Source organism: Toxotes jaculatrix, chromosome 6 (assembly GCF_017976425.1).
Source record: "Toxotes jaculatrix isolate fToxJac2 chromosome 6, fToxJac2.pri, whole genome shotgun sequence".
Lineage (NCBI taxonomy): Eukaryota > Metazoa > Chordata > Actinopteri > Toxotidae > Toxotes > Toxotes jaculatrix.
In genome coordinates this window covers 30,261,748-30,277,607 of record NC_054399.1, presented here as the reverse complement: position 1 = coordinate 30,277,607, position 15,860 = coordinate 30,261,748, and the positions used below count along the sequence as shown (strand labels likewise).

The 15,860-nt window shown below is 40.5% G+C and overlaps 1 protein-coding gene across 1 annotated transcript; it reads right to left on the bottom strand.

Moving 5' to 3' along the window:
- Positions 1-1,424: 1,424 nt before the first annotated feature.
- LOC121182870 lies at positions 1,425-15,602 on the bottom strand. The gene is made up of 13 exons (XM_041039492.1): positions 15,477-15,602; positions 14,857-15,012; positions 13,969-14,107; positions 12,759-12,928; positions 12,328-12,462; positions 9,929-10,114; positions 9,206-9,792; positions 8,225-8,367; positions 7,382-7,603; positions 6,597-6,836; positions 6,246-6,383; positions 5,761-6,080; positions 1,425-5,657 (listed from the first exon to the last, which is right to left on the bottom strand). Exons 1-13 carry the CDS (start codon positions 15,600-15,602, stop codon positions 1,425-1,427), a joined length of 6,795 nt encoding a protein of 2,264 aa, XP_040895426.1.
- Between the last annotated feature and the right edge of the window lie 258 nt (positions 15,603-15,860).

Genomic DNA, 15,860 nt, shown 5'->3' with positions numbered 1-15,860 from the left:
CGAAGCTGTAGAAAAGGCATTGTATTTTCAATTATGTTGCATTGACAAACACACAACAACACAACATATTCCATCAATAACTCAAAGTCATCAGTGATATATAATCATTTACCTCAAATTTATATGGTCAAAAAAAAAAATCTGATTGGGCTTTTGAAGTGATAGGTCAATTTTGAAAGCAAAAATAACATGAATTCCCTTTCAAATGAAAAGTCAGTACACTCAGGTGTTGTGCAGCTAATACTGGTCTGCTTAACCAGAATCTTATTGTGGCTAATGTCACTAATCAGTGAGTCAGTTTACTGACACTATATTACACTATACAATTTTTCAGCATCTAACTTTTTTCCTGAAACTGCCTCCTGTTGCTGAGGTGGCCCCTGTGCAGAAATAAAGACTGTGGAATGCCCCTGAACCCAGGCAAAATGACATTCTGCTGTTGGTCTCTGTTGGGAAAGTCCTCCATTTAGAAAGAAAACCGATCCAGATGTGTTTTCGTAACAGCAGTGAGTAACAGAGCATTGGTATCTTGTGGATTGGTATCTTGTGAAGTAACAAGAGACCTGTTGGGGCTAATATGAGTGTGATTAGTGTGTATTTAGTGAATTTAGTGTGATGACCAGTGTAAGCTAGCAACAGTTTCAAAGATTCTGGGCACTGGACTTCAGAAATTAACCTCTTTCTTCAATTTGGAGTATTCAGTATGTTCAATTCAGGGTACCTGAAAATTGAGACAGAGTCTTTAAAAGCTCTCCACCTTACAAAACAAGGCAATTGCAACCTGCTGGCTGCACTGTGACATTTGACAAACATCAAGTAATGTCTGATGCAAACACCAAATGTGTCATACAGATGGAAGAGACAGAAGTATCAAGGCACAGTAGATATGGTGTGACAATCCAAGGACACAAACTGATAACACTGTATATGTATCAACACAGTGAAATATAACCCAGGCTTTCAGCACTGAAACACAAAGCAAACATCTGATTTAAAAGCCTGACTGGTTGATTACTATCATCTGCACTTCATTTTTTGTCACTTTACTAGATGAAGGGTTAAACAGAAGCCAACATATTGAGTTTACTGGGTAAACCAGCCCTTCTGCCCTGTTGTGAATGTGTCTAAGATTTGATTTCATGAAACCCTTGTAATTTCTTGGTGTAGAAACATGCCAGTTCAACTGGGGTGCACCACCTTAACATTTAATACTATTGGAAACTAGATGGTTGTCAATGCATTTTCAAATTGAAAGGAATCACTATTGCTTGCACTTTCCAGAGGAGCTCTTGTTGGAGCCCTTTTTATTCTTTCTGGATTTACTCTGAGGAATTTGGCTGATGACTTTGGCTGATGACTGCCTGGAACTGCATTGAACCTACCTGAGCACCACTCGTCTCAGCCCTATACATGTAGTCAGGCACTTATGACACAACTTCCATTGAGCCAGCTTGACCCACGGCATTTGGGTTTACTCCTGCTGCTTCTCCAGTAATTTGCATACTCTCATCTTGGACAAGGTTCCCAGCCTCCTTGGCTACCTCACTCATTACAATAAAACTTGCAGTTCCTGTCTCTGATGAGCCTGCTTCTGTTCCCAGCACTGAAAATGTGGTCTTGTCTGCCACTTTAATGTCTGAATAAGATGTTAGTGATACCTGACCAAATACATTTGTTGCACTATCATCTAAACCCTCTTTCATCCTCAGGTCAAAACTGACCTCTGCTTTTCTTGTTTCCAAAGTAAGGTCTTCAGGTTTACCATGTTCAGTTTTAATTATGTCTGTAGTGTAGTGATCAGAAGGAATCATTTCACCCTGAGCTTCTTGTTCAGATGCCACTATGCTAGGACTGGTGTCTCTCACTTCAGCGGGCACTGAAACCTGTTCTGTGGCCACCCTGGATGATGATGTGAGTGCTTCATCAAAACCCTCCATGCTAGCACCACTCACTAACTCTTGACCTATTATATTTTGCCTCTCAGGAATATCCAGAGTTATGTGTGCCATCTGAGAGGAATCTTGTAATTTCCTTATTTGATGTTTAGTAACTTCACAAGGCATTTCATGAGCTTCTGTCACCTCTGACAATGTCACCACCTGGTGGATCTCTGCATGTTGAATTGTTAAATGAGGATCTTCCTCAGATGAACATTGAGTCTCTAAAGACTGAGAATCCTCTTCTAAGAACTGGTGAGATTTAAAGCCTTCTTCCTCTATGTGAGAACATATGCATAATGTTTCTTTGGCACTCTTTTCATCTTGTTCATCTGGGATGCTCATAATTTGCTCCTCTTTTTCTACATAATTCATGTTATCTAAGCTGGTCATGAGCTGATCTTCCAACTGAGAACTTGTTCCTGATGCATCTTCTGTTTGGCTCTCTTCATCTTGGCCATCTGATATGCTAGTTCTTTGCTGTATGGATGGCGCCTCTTCCTCCTCTTTCTCTCTATCAGTTACACTGTCATCTGAGATGAGCTTATTTTCTATTTCAGAAACTGTGTGGTGTACATAATCTTTTTCACCGCCCTCAACTTCATTGGAGATTCTACTCATTTGCTGTACAGGTGACAGTTCTTCATCCAAGGTATCCTCCTCTTTTGCTCCATCACTTGTGTTGTTTTCTGAGATGGACTGATCCTCCACTTGGGAAATCACACTTTCTTTTCTTTCAGTCTCTTCACCTCGGTCTTTAGAGATGCTAAGGGGTGGCTGTATGGACAATGTCACTTCCTCCACAATATACTCCTCTTCTTGTCTAGTATTTATATTTTCATCTGCAATGAGCTGATGATCCAAAGGAGAATTTCTGCCAGATGCATCTTTTCTCACACTCTCCTCATCTTGGTCATCTGTGATAGAAACATTTCTCTGTACAGGTGATGCCACTTCCTCTACAATCTCTTCCTCTTTCTCTGAAACATTTCTGCCATCATCTGAGATTAACGCATCATCCACTTCAGAACGTATATGTGATGCATGTTCTCTTGTACTCTCTTCATCGTAGCCATCTGAGTAGCTTCTATTTTGCTGTACTGGTGACACCATTTCCTCCACAACATCCTCATCTTTCTCTTCATCAGTAATGTTGTCATCTGAGATGAACTTATCTTCCATTTGAGAACTTGTACTTAGTGCATCTTGTAATTCAGTGTCTTCATCTTGGTCATCAGATGTGCTGAAACTCTGCTGTGACACTCCTTTCTCCACAATACTCTCCTCTGTCTCTCCATCACTTATGCTTTCAGCATTCGCATTGACTCTTGATGCTGATGTTATATCTTGTTCATTATCATCATCTCCCTTGTGGCTACTGTTTCCTGCTGTGTGCTTGACTGTTGAAATGGTTGTCACATGAGAGTCTTCTACTTGCACCTGAGTGGTTTTTTCTTCCAATATCAAATTCAGATTGCCCACATCCTCTTCCTCATGGTGAGTTAAAATAGCGCTCACAGTTGGGAATGACATTTTTTCAACAATATCTTCTGCCTGCATACAATCACAAATGGTATTAACCTGATTCATTTCGAAGTCTGAAACAACTTTATCTGCTTGACTGGTGTCTTTATCCTGCCTCCGTTCATTATGATCCTCTGTGAATTCATCTGTCTGGGGTTCTGACCATGCTTCAGAACTTCTGTCGCCTGGACCTTCCTCTATGCTGGGCTGAACAGGTTTTCTTTCTTCTTCTTCTTTCAAAGATACAGCTTCCTGCTTGCCCACACTTTCTTTGATGATGTCATGTATTTGGTCATCTACAGTGCTGATGTGGTCTGTAGTAGAAGTGGCTTCCTCTCCATATGTACACTTTGGTGTCTCTTCCTTCTCTTTGTCGGTTACTAAATCAATGACATCTGATCCAAGTAAAAAAGTTTCTGTGCAGGATATCTGAGTGATCAAAGGTGTATCCTTCTTACAAAAACCTTCAGAGAGAAACTGATTTTCCTGCTGTTCTGACTGTGGGGCCTTAACTTCTTCTGCATTCTCTTGTGCGTCACTTTGTTCTGTCATCAAACTTATCAGATTTGTACATTTGCTTGTATACATGTCAGGGATTTCATCTACTGTACCTACTGGTTTCTCAGACTGCTGAAATGATTTCTGTAGCACATCTGTTTGTGTTGGATACTCTTGGATACGTTCATTGTCTTCAACTGCACATTGGACTATCCCAGAATGATCATCTACTGCTGTGTCCTGTTCTGAAGTAAAGGTGATCACATTTTCTGATTGTGTCTCTTCAGCTGTATCACCTGGCAACTTCTGAGCTGGATCACTGTTGACCTCGAACTGATTTTTCAGTATAACCTCTACCTTTGTGGTGTGATGTGTTTTAGTGGTTTCAGCTGTAGTGGAAGTATTTCCATCTAGCCTACATGCTTTTAGAACACCACTGTTTGCTTGTTCCCTTGTTTGCTCCAGTGAAGGAATTTCCCGGAACTGGTTTACACTAACCTGCCTAATACCAACTGTACCTATGCCAGCTGACCCCATTCCAGCCAGTCTGACTTCTGGCTTTGGTCCTACCACATGTCCCATTCCCATTCTTGGCTGCCCAATACCAACTCCCAAAACATTAACTAGCCCAAGTTCCATCTGCCCTCCCTGCCCATCCCATGTTTGCCCCAAAGTTCTGTCCACTGTAACAACAACCCCCTTTTTAGTAGCAGTGTGTTCTGTCAGAATGCCATACACACTCTCCTGGACTGCTGGGCCTAACACCCCCTGAGGGGCAGCAGCCTCTTTTACCAGAACAGCATCTCTGGGCAAAGTGCCCTGAGATGAGTCTGGGTCCACCCCCTCTGCCTCACCTGGACTACCTCTCTCTTTAACTAACACATAATTACCATCAGATTTTGGCCTTATGATTTTCAAACCCTCCACAACAACTGAGCCCTGGGACACACCTGGGCTACCAGATAGCAACTGGGTGGAGCTGACTGGACTGGCGAGGTAGGCAGGGCTTTTGGGGCTGTCAATGCCCTGGACAACTGGCCCAGAAGGAGAGCATGGGGTTCCAATAATTGTGAGTCCAGAAGTGTTCTGTGACCCACTAACTACATACAGACTTGGAAAATTGGTTCTCTGTGTCCCATCTGCCAAAAGAACTGTGTTCTGTAACTGTGGTTGAACTACACAGTGCATGGGCTGTATTAAAGGGCCAGTGGTATAGTAAACTGGCTGTTGCTGTAGTACAACTGTCTGAACTGGATGAGACAGAGAAGAAGAGTGGATGTTGGAGGAATGACTGGTGTTAGTGACCTTGGAGTTAGGCAGTATCAAGGATCGGGGCTCAGTGCTTCCAGTACTGACAGATGATTTGGAGATGTTAGTAGATGACATGACTTTCTCTATTTTTATATTGGCATGCTTTGTCTCAACAGCGTATTCAATTTTTGGCTTAACAATTGGTTCACCAATATCAACAGTAGTTTGGATTGCACCTGTTATGTTGTGTGTCAGAGAGGGTTTTGGTGTAGGAGGGGAACAGATCTCAGCCAGAGTCTTGAACTTTGGCCCAAGGTCATTTAGGAAGTCCAGGTCATTGTCAGAATCCAGGAGGCTGCAGCACCCCACTGAGCCAGCAGAGGAGCCCTGGCCTTCAAAACCATAGTCCAACAGGCCATCTTTCACTGGCACAGCGCACACCGCTTTCTGGGCAAAGAAACAGCACAAAAACTGGTGTCAGTAAATTCTGGACATAGGTTTCTATGTGGCAAATCTGGTGAAAAAACAGTATGCAAAGCCATCACAGTACCTGTGAGTAGTAGTCACTGAGGAAAGCATCAGGCAGGGCTATCTCCTCATACAGAGCTGTTGTGTTGTGGATGCCAAGTCTTTGCCCGCTGAGTTGCACTGCACCGCCATTACCATGGTCAAACGATTCCCTTGAAAACCTGTAGACGTTGTCGACCTCCGTCAAACTTTGGGTGGTTTCCTGAAACTTCTGCACAGATTCATTGAAAAATGTAGTTGTATGCTGCATTTCTGTGATTTTTGAAGGAATTCTGTCCAGTGCTGGTGCTGCCCCAATGTTCTTTTGGGTACCCAACATGATAGGAACACTTTGGAGTGGCACTTCCTAAACAAAGAACAGAAAAAAAGTTATCTATCAACATATGATTTTGACATTCACTTTTGATAATATTAGGATGATATCTGATTCTGTGTATTGGTAAACTAAAATAAAATACATTGAGGAATCCTTTTCCTACCCACAAAAAAGGAGACAAAAATGTCAGCCCACCTTATCCTCGCCTTTGCCTTCAGTGTGATAGGAAATGAGATATTCTTTGATGTCAAATGGCAGATCACTAAATTGGTCAGGAAAGATAGTGTCTCCTCCTCCACACTGACAGAACAACAGGAGAAGAGGAATGACTGCAGAGAGAAGTAAAACAACGTAAAGTGAAGTCAAGGCTTTCTAAGCGCAACACAAAAGCAAAACTAAACTGATATATTAGCATTGTTATTTTATATGGTAGTACCAACAATAACTCCTACCTTTGAGAATCTCCTAAAGTTAAATTTGTGAGAATAAAAGCTTTGTTTGAAACTGGGTATGTATAATGTGTTTGTTCAAGCTCAACTCACACAGCACTAAGCACATCGCCATTAGCAGCAGGCCAATGGCTGGGGCAGAAAGCTCAGACGAAGCAGTTCCTCGTCTGCTTGCCTTTAAGCTGCAGTCCTCTGTTTCCACACAGGTACAAACGTGCACAGTAAAAACCTTGTTGGCCGGGCAGGACAGACCCTGAGCATCCACCACCTCCACCTCCAATTCATATGAACCAGGCCACAGCGTCTCCTGAGAGTGAAGAGCAACACTCGTATCTAGAGACAACAAAAGATAAGGGGCTGTCAAACAAACCCTGTATTATCATTACTACTATTAACTGCAGCAGTAATACTAGTAATACTAGTAATACTAGTAATACAGTAACACTATTACTTTTGCTACTGTGTACCACTATTACAGACACATAAAATATAATTTGTAGCCCTTGTGTTGAATTTGTATATCATGCTTTAAACTGAATTGTGCTTGATCCATTAAAACAGTTACAAACTCAGGATCAAGTTTTGGTGGCAGATCACTTTTTGAATATTCTTCTGATATTCAAAATCTTTACATGTAGACTCAGATTTAAATGATGAATATACTTGTGCTTAGGAAACAATTTATCTGAATTTGAAAGTGGCTATTGTCGCTTCATACCTTGCAACAGATTACTTGACTTTTTAGCACTACTGAATAATTTTCAGTATAGTCAGCTTATGTCTTGATCAGTTTTGTTGTAACAACAACAAAAAATAATCATACTTCTGCTAATATATCCATTTTGTCGTGTGATTCTAACTACTGGACATTTTCTTACCATTGATCACTTCTACAACCCAGCTGCCTTGTGTTCCATCAGGTATGATTTTGAATGCGAATGGAGCACCGTTGGGACTGAAATCCTCATCCCAGCCAGTGACAAGAACTGTTTTTTTGTTGGAACACAGAGTGCTGTGGGTGGTGGTGAGGGTGGGACAGTGGTCATTGGAGTCAGCGACTTGAATGGCTATTGTTCCTGTGGCTGTCTTTGATGGCATGTCTGAGGATGACAAGAGCTTAGTTAGTCAAAGAGCACACAGGCTGTAAATGAAACATAAAGATCTAGTCAGAGGTGAAGACCTACTTTAGCTACTCCTACTGTGGCTTTACACAACATCAGTGACTCAAACACAAGCCTTGAACATTAGTTCATTAAACCTAAATGCATGTGCTATTGAAGCAAACAGATGTGACCACTAAAATTATATATTTTTTCCATCACAAGCATCTGAATAATCCTCAGTTTAAACAGTGTTTTTGTAAGAATGTCAAAATATTTTCTCCACAATATTTTCTTACCGGTTTCAACAGAAACCGGCAGCGGGTATACATTATTTTACCCCTGGGCTTGTCCTCGTTCTTTGGCTGACACACCTTGAAATACAAAGTGGTTTGGGAGGTTCTGTCATTGAGCTGTATGCTTCATTTCATAAATTACCTCTGGCAACTACATTTATGAACGGCTCATCCAGTTCATAAACATATAGGCAATAAATCATGTTCAGAGAAGCAAAGCATTGAATTAATAAGAGAGGGGGTTCAGAAAGTTATCAAGAAGGCAGAAGTGAAACCTTATTATTGACAATAAACTTAGAAGATGATAAAGTATTAATGATATTACCTTTGGGCATGGCCAGAATCTTTGCAATGTAGGTACCGTTCACCAAGAATGGTGACTCTCTGTCTGGTACCTTGTTGAGTTTAATCTCAGCTGTTTCTTCGTCGATGGTAAACCAGTTGTCCGGATCATAGGCTTTAGCATAACTGAACCACAAAAGAATATGTCAACAAGAATAGTAACAATAAGCAGGAACAGTTCAATATTTTGGGAAATATTCTCAATCCATCTCCTTACTGAAGAGTTATGTGAGAACATCTTTATCAGTTTCGTGTTTGTGTAGGTATGTAGTTAACACTGTCCAAAGATTAGAAATACATCTACCAAGACCTTCAAAGCTCATTGATTAACACAAAGTAGCTGTTCCCCCTCCTTCCGGTATTTATACAAAGTTCAAGGCTACGAAGCTACATACTGGTGCAGATGGGAGTTTCAATTTTTTGTTTAACTCAAATAATGAAAGAAAATAAATATATTTCAGAAACCATTTCTTTTATTTTTTAGCTGTGATGATAGCAACATCAGTGGGCTGGTCAGCCATTTTGGTCTAAGAAAGCTTACAAATCAATTATCAAATATCAAATATGATTCAAGTATTCACTCTTCAAATCATCCCCCCATACAGCACCAGCATGAAGTTCATAGTTTTGGTATTGATGAGTGAAATATCTTGAAAACTATAACTATATACTTTTGCCCATAAAGTTGGAATAATTTTGATTTCAGACACATTACTCTTTTTATTCCTATTTATACACATCAGTAGTCACATTGTAAGAGATTGATCAATAGAGTTTTCAGAAGATATACACTTTATCTATCAAGAATGAATCACATTGTCACAATCACTTCATGAGAAGAGGTAAAATATATTTTATTCCAACTTTATGGGCAACAGTGTATAATGTCTGAAACATTAAAATTCCTTTCAGCCTCAGCTGCTAGCTTGGCTGTTGACTCTTTTTGTGGTGCAGCTTGACTAACCTGACATCTTCAGCTGGTTTTCCTGTGTCCGGATCGACAGCAGCAAACACTGTGATCACACCATCTTCAGGTGTTTCATCTGGATCTTCTGATACAGGAATGGTCTTGGTGTCAGGTACAAAGGCTGGACCCTCTGGCATATTATTCACTGCTATCTTAATGGGATAGCCTTTTGCCGGTGCCTGTGGCTTTGTTCCTGGTCCTGGTTTGACACCTGGCTTAAGTCCACCGCCCAGTCCAACACCAGGCCCAACACCAGGCCCAACACCAAGCCCAACACCAGGCTTAACCCCAAGTCCAGGACCAAGCCCTGCCTCAGGATTAACTCCTACACCCACGCCTGCTTCCAGGTCAGCTTCTAGACCCACATCTACATCTAGTTTCACACCTGCATCCACCCCCGCTTCTACCCCTGCACCTACACCGGCTCCAACACCAGCACCAGCACTGGCTCCAGAAGCCACAGGACCACCTTCTCCAACCTGAACATCCACATCCATCAGAACAGCATCACCCTCCACAAAAGGAGCTACATTCTCAATCAGCAGGCCAAGCTCAAGATTCTGGACTTCTTCAAAATCCACAGGCTGTTTGGTCCAGGACGGCAGGTCAATAAGGTTGAGGGAGAAGATAGCAAGAATCAAGAAGCAATAAAAAAATGTTAGGAACCTACTTAACACTAGTTAAAGTGATTAAAAACAAATATCAAAATAGTCTTAGTACCTTAATCAGCTTCAGGATGCCCTCATTGGTTTCTTTGTCTGTCTCAATGGAGAAGAGATTATCTTCATTTCCTTTGGCGATTTTGAAGACAGTCAGCCAGTTGTCAGTGTGATCAAGGTCTTTGTCCAGAGCTTTGATTCTCATCACAACCACATCAGCAACATTTTCATCCACTGACCCAGAGTACTGCAAACAGAACATGATTCTAAACAGTGAAAACTGTGCAGGAAATGTACATGTCTTACTGTCCATTCTGTGTCTGCATCAGTTCTGCACAAAACTTATGAACAATGGAAACAAACAGCTTTCTGTGAACACCAGACCAAAGCCATTAACAAGCACCAAAAGAAAAGCGGTCAAACGGGGTTATGATTCTTACAGAATCTGTTGTTCACAGCTGCTTTGTACAGTATGAAAAATTTGAATGAAGTTGCCATTACACATGACAGTGTGTTGTTTTCCTAAATGACCAGTGTTGGGCAAGTTATCTGAAAACTGAGATTAATTACTCATTACATGTTAATCATTGAAAGGCAATTGTGTTTACACTTTTGTAGTTACTCTGCTATAAAAGTAGCTTGTTACATAACACTAAACAACTCAGAATGTTGCATCTTTTGTATTTTAACACACTGACACAGTCGTTTCACATAAAGTTTGGAGGGAGTCACTGACCCTGGTGACTATATACAGCTCTCCAGAAGTCCTGACCTCAGGAGTTTGGTTAAACCCTCTCTAATCTGTCCTCACAATTGTGTCTCTGAGCAAAGCAAGATCGATAGTGATCAAAAAAGTAAAACTTTATTCTGGGAAAAGGTGTGGCTTTACTCATGGCTGTCTGTAAATCTGGAAAAATACAATACAAAGCATGTATTGATAACATGGCAGGTAAGTGTTATCATCTGAGTTGTACAGGTATTAGCTTAGCACAGACTTCCATAAAACTACCCTTTTCAGTTAGCTAGTAAGCTGAAAAATGAAACAAATGACTAGTGTAGCTTACATTCATCTAACTATAACAGCATTTTACTTCCAAAGAATAATTTTCCAATGAAACGCTCATTCTAACATTTCACATTGTTACTTACTGACATATACTCCAAGGTTTAAATGTAACTCTAAAAAAAGAGGTGACGCAGACCTTGCAGACATCTTTTGGCCATCTTCTGGCCACACCAGCCAAGAACACACAAAATTTACATAAGATTATAGTAAAGAATTACCTGGTGTCACATTCCACCACTGCGTAACATCTGCCTTGGAGCTTACATTTTTACCTGTATTTATGGTGTTGAGATCTATGAGTTTGTACAATTTGGTGCAGATCCTGATAATAATCTGAATCTTGTGGAAGAAAATGCTGAATCCAAATTACATGCAGAATTGTATATACCATGTATTTTTTATGTATTATAAAAGCTAGACTAGGCTAGACTAATTTAAAATTTAGACTAATTGACTAGCAAATTAGCTGCCAGGAACATCCCTAGTGGGGGTGTATTCTGATGGAGCTAGTTTGCAGCTAGTTTTTGGCCTTGAAGAACTTGTCTTCCTGATGAAAGTAAGGTTTCTGATGATCACAGCACAGGTGTCCAACTCGTCTCCACTTATGAACTCAGATGGACCGTCCCAAGAAATATACAGTGCATATGATACAATATAAGTACAACCTACAACCCTGTAGAACTTGTTTGTTGTTGCTACTCGCTGTTACAGCTGTGGATTGTTTTTTAAAAATTAAATCAGCAACTTGTTTGCTGCATTGTCAAATAATGCAGTGACCCTTGTTTTGTATAGACTTTCAAAGACATTTTTGTACTGTAGCTTTTGAATGCTGCATTATCTAGAGCTTTACTTGTTCATTATCCACTTTTTTGTGGGTTTGACTTGGGCCTTCACCCGGCAGGGAGGGCCAAACAAATTCATTCATTCATTCATTTTCTATGCCGCTTGGCTGCCAGTCAATCGCAGGGCCGACACACAAAGACAGACAACCACATGCACACACTCACCTAGGAGAAATGTAGGGTAGCCAATTAACCTAATGTGAATGTTGGGATTGTGGGAGTAAGCCAGAGTACATAAAACTCCACACAGAGATTGGGTTCGAACCTGGATCCCTCTTGCTGTGAGGGGAAAGTGCTAACCACTGCACTGTCACCATGCCGCCCCAGGTCAAACAAATGATGCTATTAATTTGAATTTTGTGTTTTTAGATTCTGATCAATGCTATGGAGTACAAGTCAGGATATCTTGACCTTTGCTGCACCGATTTTGACCATTTTATAAAAATCTTCTCTTTAGGGACATGCAATTCTAAATTCCACCTTTGCTGTATGTGTGTGTGTGTGTGTGTGTATGTGTGTGTGTGTGTGCGTTGTATAGGTCATATTCCTCACCTCAGATTCTTCCAGAATGGGGATATTGTCATTGATGTCCAGGACTTTGATTTCCACAGTCCCTGATCCCATTAGCCCTCCTGCTGCCCCTCCCATATCAGTTCCCTTTACAACCAATTTGTAGAAGTCACAAGTCTGTTGGAAGGAAAACAGCAAACTAAAACTATGAACTGCACACACATCCTTCAGCAACTGGATTAAATGTGATCATACGCTAATCAGATGTTTCTTTGATTCCACCCAGATGTTCAATTTCAGAGAACTTTGATTCAAGTTTCCTCATCACACCTCAGTTCAAACTGTGTTCAAAAGGTGTGAGTATAATAGTTGCCCATTGATTAAAACCATTGAAACTTTTGAAGCTTTCAGAATTGGTTTGCATACTAAAGCTGCAGCACATGTGTATTGTGTCTTACTGCACAGACATTCACCTCTCTGTCCAGCGTGGGCTCTTTGACATATAGGTTGCCCGTCTTTTCATCTATAGTGAACATGTGGCCCGTGCCTTCTGGCTCCTGACTGACGATGTTGTAGGAGATCTGGGAATTAACTGTTCCAGGTTGGTCATTGTCTTTCCCCTCAATCTGCATCACAAGGGTTCCTGCAGTTCATCACAACAGGACAAGGCCATCTCAGTAGAATCCATCAAGTGAGTGTTCAGTGGACCTGTTCACGCTGAGCAGCCACATGCATTATTTCCAGATTGTGTTTAAAGCTAGTAAGGCAGGCTGTATAACATTAATGAAAATGTTTGATGACTGAATTTGAATCAAATAATACAGAGAGTTCAGACCTGTTAATGGCTTCCAAATGGCATCCATGCTGGTTCCAATTAAGTGCAATTGAAGTGACTCATAATCTAATTTTTGTCAAAATTTAAAGATTAGCCTGACAGTGGTGCTTGACATCTAATTTTTGAATTACAAAAATTAGATGTAATCAAATTTTTTTGTTTCTTTCCAAGAGAAACTGTTCCCAAACATGAAAAAAAGCCAGGCCACAAGCTTTTGTTTTGGTCAATGAAAGATCATGGTCATGGTTAAGATTTGAAAACAAATCAGTGTTGGTAGAACATGTGACAATATCAGAGAGCAAGTACAGGACACGGACAAGGAGCTTTTTTTTTTTTTTTAAACAATTTAACGGAGTTGTCCTGATAAGCATAGTCACATTTCTACCCATGCAAAAACATGACAAAACCAAAACACATGTTGTTGACATGGTTGAAATGCACACAACCACCACTGAATAATGTGTTACATTTAACTGCCCACATTTAACAGTTACAGAACCTAAAAACCTGGTTTGAGATCTTTGTTTATATAATCATTACTGAATAGTAACCAAAGTAATGTTGCTAAAAACATCTTTAGTTCTTTTTTAAGAATTTAACACAAATAACCTCAGCCAATCTACTTCATCAGGACTGTGTGTGTGTGGTTTGATCATAAACAAACAAGACCACAACTTTCAATCACATTTTGACCCAAATGTTGCTAAACTCTGATTGGTTCACTGAAACATGTGACATCACAGAGAGAAGCAGACATACAAACATCTGAAGAAATTGTGTTCATGTATTATCTGCCATTCACAGCAAGAGACTGATGGAGGAAGTAGTTGTTTAAAGTGGAGCTCTACCTTTTTTGCTTGACTCTGTGATGTTCCCAGTATGCAGCTCAAAATAAGGAGCATTATCATTCTGGTCTAAGACTGTGACCACCAGTGGGATGTCATCCTCTGCTGTAGTTCCATCCTTGAATTTAGCCATTCCTGTTAGCTGCAAGAGTCATATGATTATATGAAAAAGGGTTAGTTGGTCTGTTCCGATGCAAAGGTGAAATACAGACAATAAATAAATAAATAATCAAACTCATTTTCTAGTTACTAGATTTCTTTTCCTGAACTTTTAGCCACATCTGATGGCTTTTATCAGCAGATGGAGAGAAGAAAGCACATTAGCAGCTCAAGTGGTCTGTTTTTGTAATATAGCAGGTGTTCAGGTACTGTATTGAGATGTAAAACAGTCCATTGTCAGCTACTGAAGATTTTGTGAGGACGGGTGCAAATGCAGGTCTCAAAATGGTAGGTCTGCAGGTGCTGACTCAGTGACCACATAACTGGTAGAATTCTGGTTCTGGCTGAGCTCTTGGTTAAGGTCTAAGAAAAATCTGGCTTGATTTGATAGAGAAAACATCTGTGGTGACTAAACCACAGGCGAAACTCAGCATGTGAATTTTGTCAGTCTGAAACGATGTAGGACTTACGAACACCATCCACTCTGGCCTTGGACCACCAACTGATGTTCGTGCATAACTTTAGTGCCTTCATTCAGAACCCAGGCAGTGATTATGAGTGACACTCTGAGTGACAAGTAAACTGAATTTCATCTATAAAAATTGGTGAAGTGCCCCTTTAAGATAACAACTATGCATGAAGATCAACTTTAACTTTGCAGTTGAAGGTGTTACAATCCAGTCTCCCGAAAGTCAGTTACAAGGCTTGGAACCTATAGAAAGAAAGACTTACATTGTAGGATGGGTGTTTCTCCCGGTCCAGAATACCAGTAATGCGTACAAAACCAGTGTCATGGTCCACCACAAAGAGGTTGAAGGGTGGTTTATCAGCTCCCGGACCAGAGAGATAATACTCCACCTTTGCATCTCTGTCTTTATCAGAGCGAATCTGGCAACAAAACACAGATGTTGAAACACTTTTGATTATCGATATTTTTCTCTTTTAATAATAACATGTTGAGTGTGTTATTTTTTTCTAAAGATAGATACTGTGTATTTTTGCATACCACAAGTGTTAATATGTCAGGAATATTGTTCAGTTGTTGCTGTAGAAAAAATGCTGTGTGAGAGGGTTCTATCACATTTAGAGTCATTTAAAGGGAGTTTTTTTATTGTTTGTTTGTTTCACACTGTTAAAGTTTTAGCCCAGGGTCAAATTTCCTATAATGGTACAGCTGTGTGTGAAAACAGGTTTGTTCACTGCAGAGTTAGTGGCAGAAACCACTTCTTTGTTGATGTTTTTGAGAACTTGGATGCTCATCCATCAAGCCACTTTGCCAGTTTTCTTAATGTATTCTGTTGCCATGCCATATGCAAACTGTGGGACGCAAGATTAAAAAAAAGTCCAATTACCTTGGCAATGAATTCCTTGTGGGTGTAGTCAGTATTCTCCAGCAGCTTGGCAGGAGGAAGGATCCATTCCCTCTTCTTCCTTCTCAGTGTCTGTGACCTCATCTGTCCTGCCTCAGCACTGAGCATCTGAAACCATCAGCAGACGGACAGGTATGGATTTTAGTTTGTTGGGACTCCCTGTTTTTGTTGCTAGGTGGAACATCTGGACACTGGAAATGAAAATGTTTCTGCTTCCCAAACCCAGACTGGCTGTTCACTACATGTTCTCTGTCTGTGGTCCTGGCTCCACTGACCTGCTACTGTCCACAATTGTCCATTTCTAACACATTACTATGCTTAATCTGCCACTCTACTTAAGATACAATTTGGATTAATATTCTATGC

Excerpts from the sequence above, each read along its gene's own strand:
- LOC121182870 (XM_041039492.1), bottom strand. The coding sequence starts at position 15,602 with ATGCTCAGTGCTGAGGCAGGACAGATGAGGTCACAGACACTGAGAAGG. Across the intron at positions 14,108-14,856 it reads AGAAACACCCATCCTACAAT|CTAACAGGAATGGCTAAATT; the intron begins GTAAGTCTTTCT and ends TGACTCTTGCAG. Across the intron at positions 10,115-12,327 it reads CCATTCTGGAAGAATCTGAG|TACTCTGGGTCAGTGGATGA; the intron begins GTGAGGAATATG and ends TTCTGTTTGCAG.